The sequence below is a fragment of the Sinocyclocheilus grahami genome, unplaced genomic scaffold (assembly GCF_001515645.1).
Source record: "Sinocyclocheilus grahami isolate Dianchi unplaced genomic scaffold, SAMN03320097.WGS_v1.1 scaffold49242.1, whole genome shotgun sequence".
In the NCBI taxonomy this organism is placed as follows: domain Eukaryota; kingdom Metazoa; phylum Chordata; class Actinopteri; order Cypriniformes; family Cyprinidae; genus Sinocyclocheilus; species Sinocyclocheilus grahami.
In genome coordinates this window covers 1-988 of record NW_015525714.1, presented here as the reverse complement: position 1 = coordinate 988, position 988 = coordinate 1, and the positions used below count along the sequence as shown (strand labels likewise).

Below are 988 nucleotides of genomic sequence, written 5' to 3'. Positions count from 1 at the left end.
GAGATCAGATAAATATCTTCTCCGTTTCAGAATACAAAACAGATCCCCCATACTATTCTCTGTGTTTAATTGCTACTAATAAGGTCATGATTTCAGAAACGTTGTGCATTCATATGCAACATTTATCCAGCAGATGCTCAGTGCAGGACTGTCCAGGAAGTGAAGAGAAACTATCACACCTTGCTGGGACTGTATGCTGGGCAGGACACTCTCGATGGACGCTAAAGCTCTTCTGTGGTATTCAGCTTGAGCTTCTACCAACTGTCAAGACAAATACACAAAAACTTCACACTTTTTCTATTTTTGTTTGAGAAAACGAAAATTTTGTGACTGAATGATCTAATAATTGCCTATATACTGTAAAATATAGTATATAAACAACAGCTTTATTCACTTAAGTTAACTCCACTGACCGGATATGCTACTAGTGTATAGTAGGAAGACCTATGAATACCATTGATCTTTGACCGGTTTCTTAATGAAGATCATTAAAGGTCATTCTGATACCTTATTTGCAAGTTAAATGCATTATTCCAGTATAAATCGAACTTTATCAGACATTATTTGTCTTCTGTATTCTGCTCTTAGAAATGACTTACCAACACATAATAGCAAGCATATTCTCCTTCCTTGGAGGAAAAGTTGTACATGTCTGCTGCCAGTTGATCCTAAAGACAAAAAGAGATCAAACTAGATTTAATGTGCTACCGAGGGTTGCCTAAAAACCGCAATAAAATCTGACACATATCCATACCTTGCATATTTCCATTTTGTTCTGAGCTTCATCCATCTCCTCTTTAAGTGTGTCAACTTTGGCAGCCATTGCTTGAGCATTTGCAGCTGATGGATACGCCTTTGTGGCCTGCTGATACCTGTATTACCAAAGTATTTTTACTATTATTCAGAGCAAAGTTTTTTATGCTCAGCAAGGCTGCATGTTTTAAATCAAAAATACAGTAAAAACAGTAATATTGTGAAATATTATTTC

General features: G+C 36.1%; 1 protein-coding gene across 1 annotated transcript; it reads right to left on the bottom strand.

Annotated features, from left to right (window-relative positions):
- Positions 1-84: 84 nt before the first annotated feature.
- On the bottom strand, positions 85-875 carry LOC107580879 (rho GTPase-activating protein 17-like). The gene is made up of 3 exons (XM_016266502.1): positions 755-875; positions 600-668; positions 85-261 (listed from the first exon to the last, which is right to left on the bottom strand). The coding sequence occupies exons 1-3, from the start codon at positions 821-823 to the stop codon at positions 85-87; spliced, it is 315 nt and encodes a 104-aa protein (XP_016121988.1). The 5' UTR covers positions 824-875.
- Between the last annotated feature and the right edge of the window lie 113 nt (positions 876-988).

Excerpts from the sequence above, each read along its gene's own strand:
- LOC107580879 (XM_016266502.1), bottom strand. The coding sequence starts at position 823 with ATGGCTGCCAAAGTTGACACACTTAAAGAGGAGATGGATGAAGCTCAG. Across the intron at positions 669-754 it reads ACAAAATGGAAATATGCAAG|GATCAACTGGCAGCAGACAT; the intron begins GTATGGATATGT and ends TTTTGTCTTTAG. Across the intron at positions 262-599 it reads ATGCTTGCTATTATGTGTTG|TTGGTAGAAGCTCAAGCTGA; the intron begins GTAAGTCATTTC and ends TTGTCTTGACAG.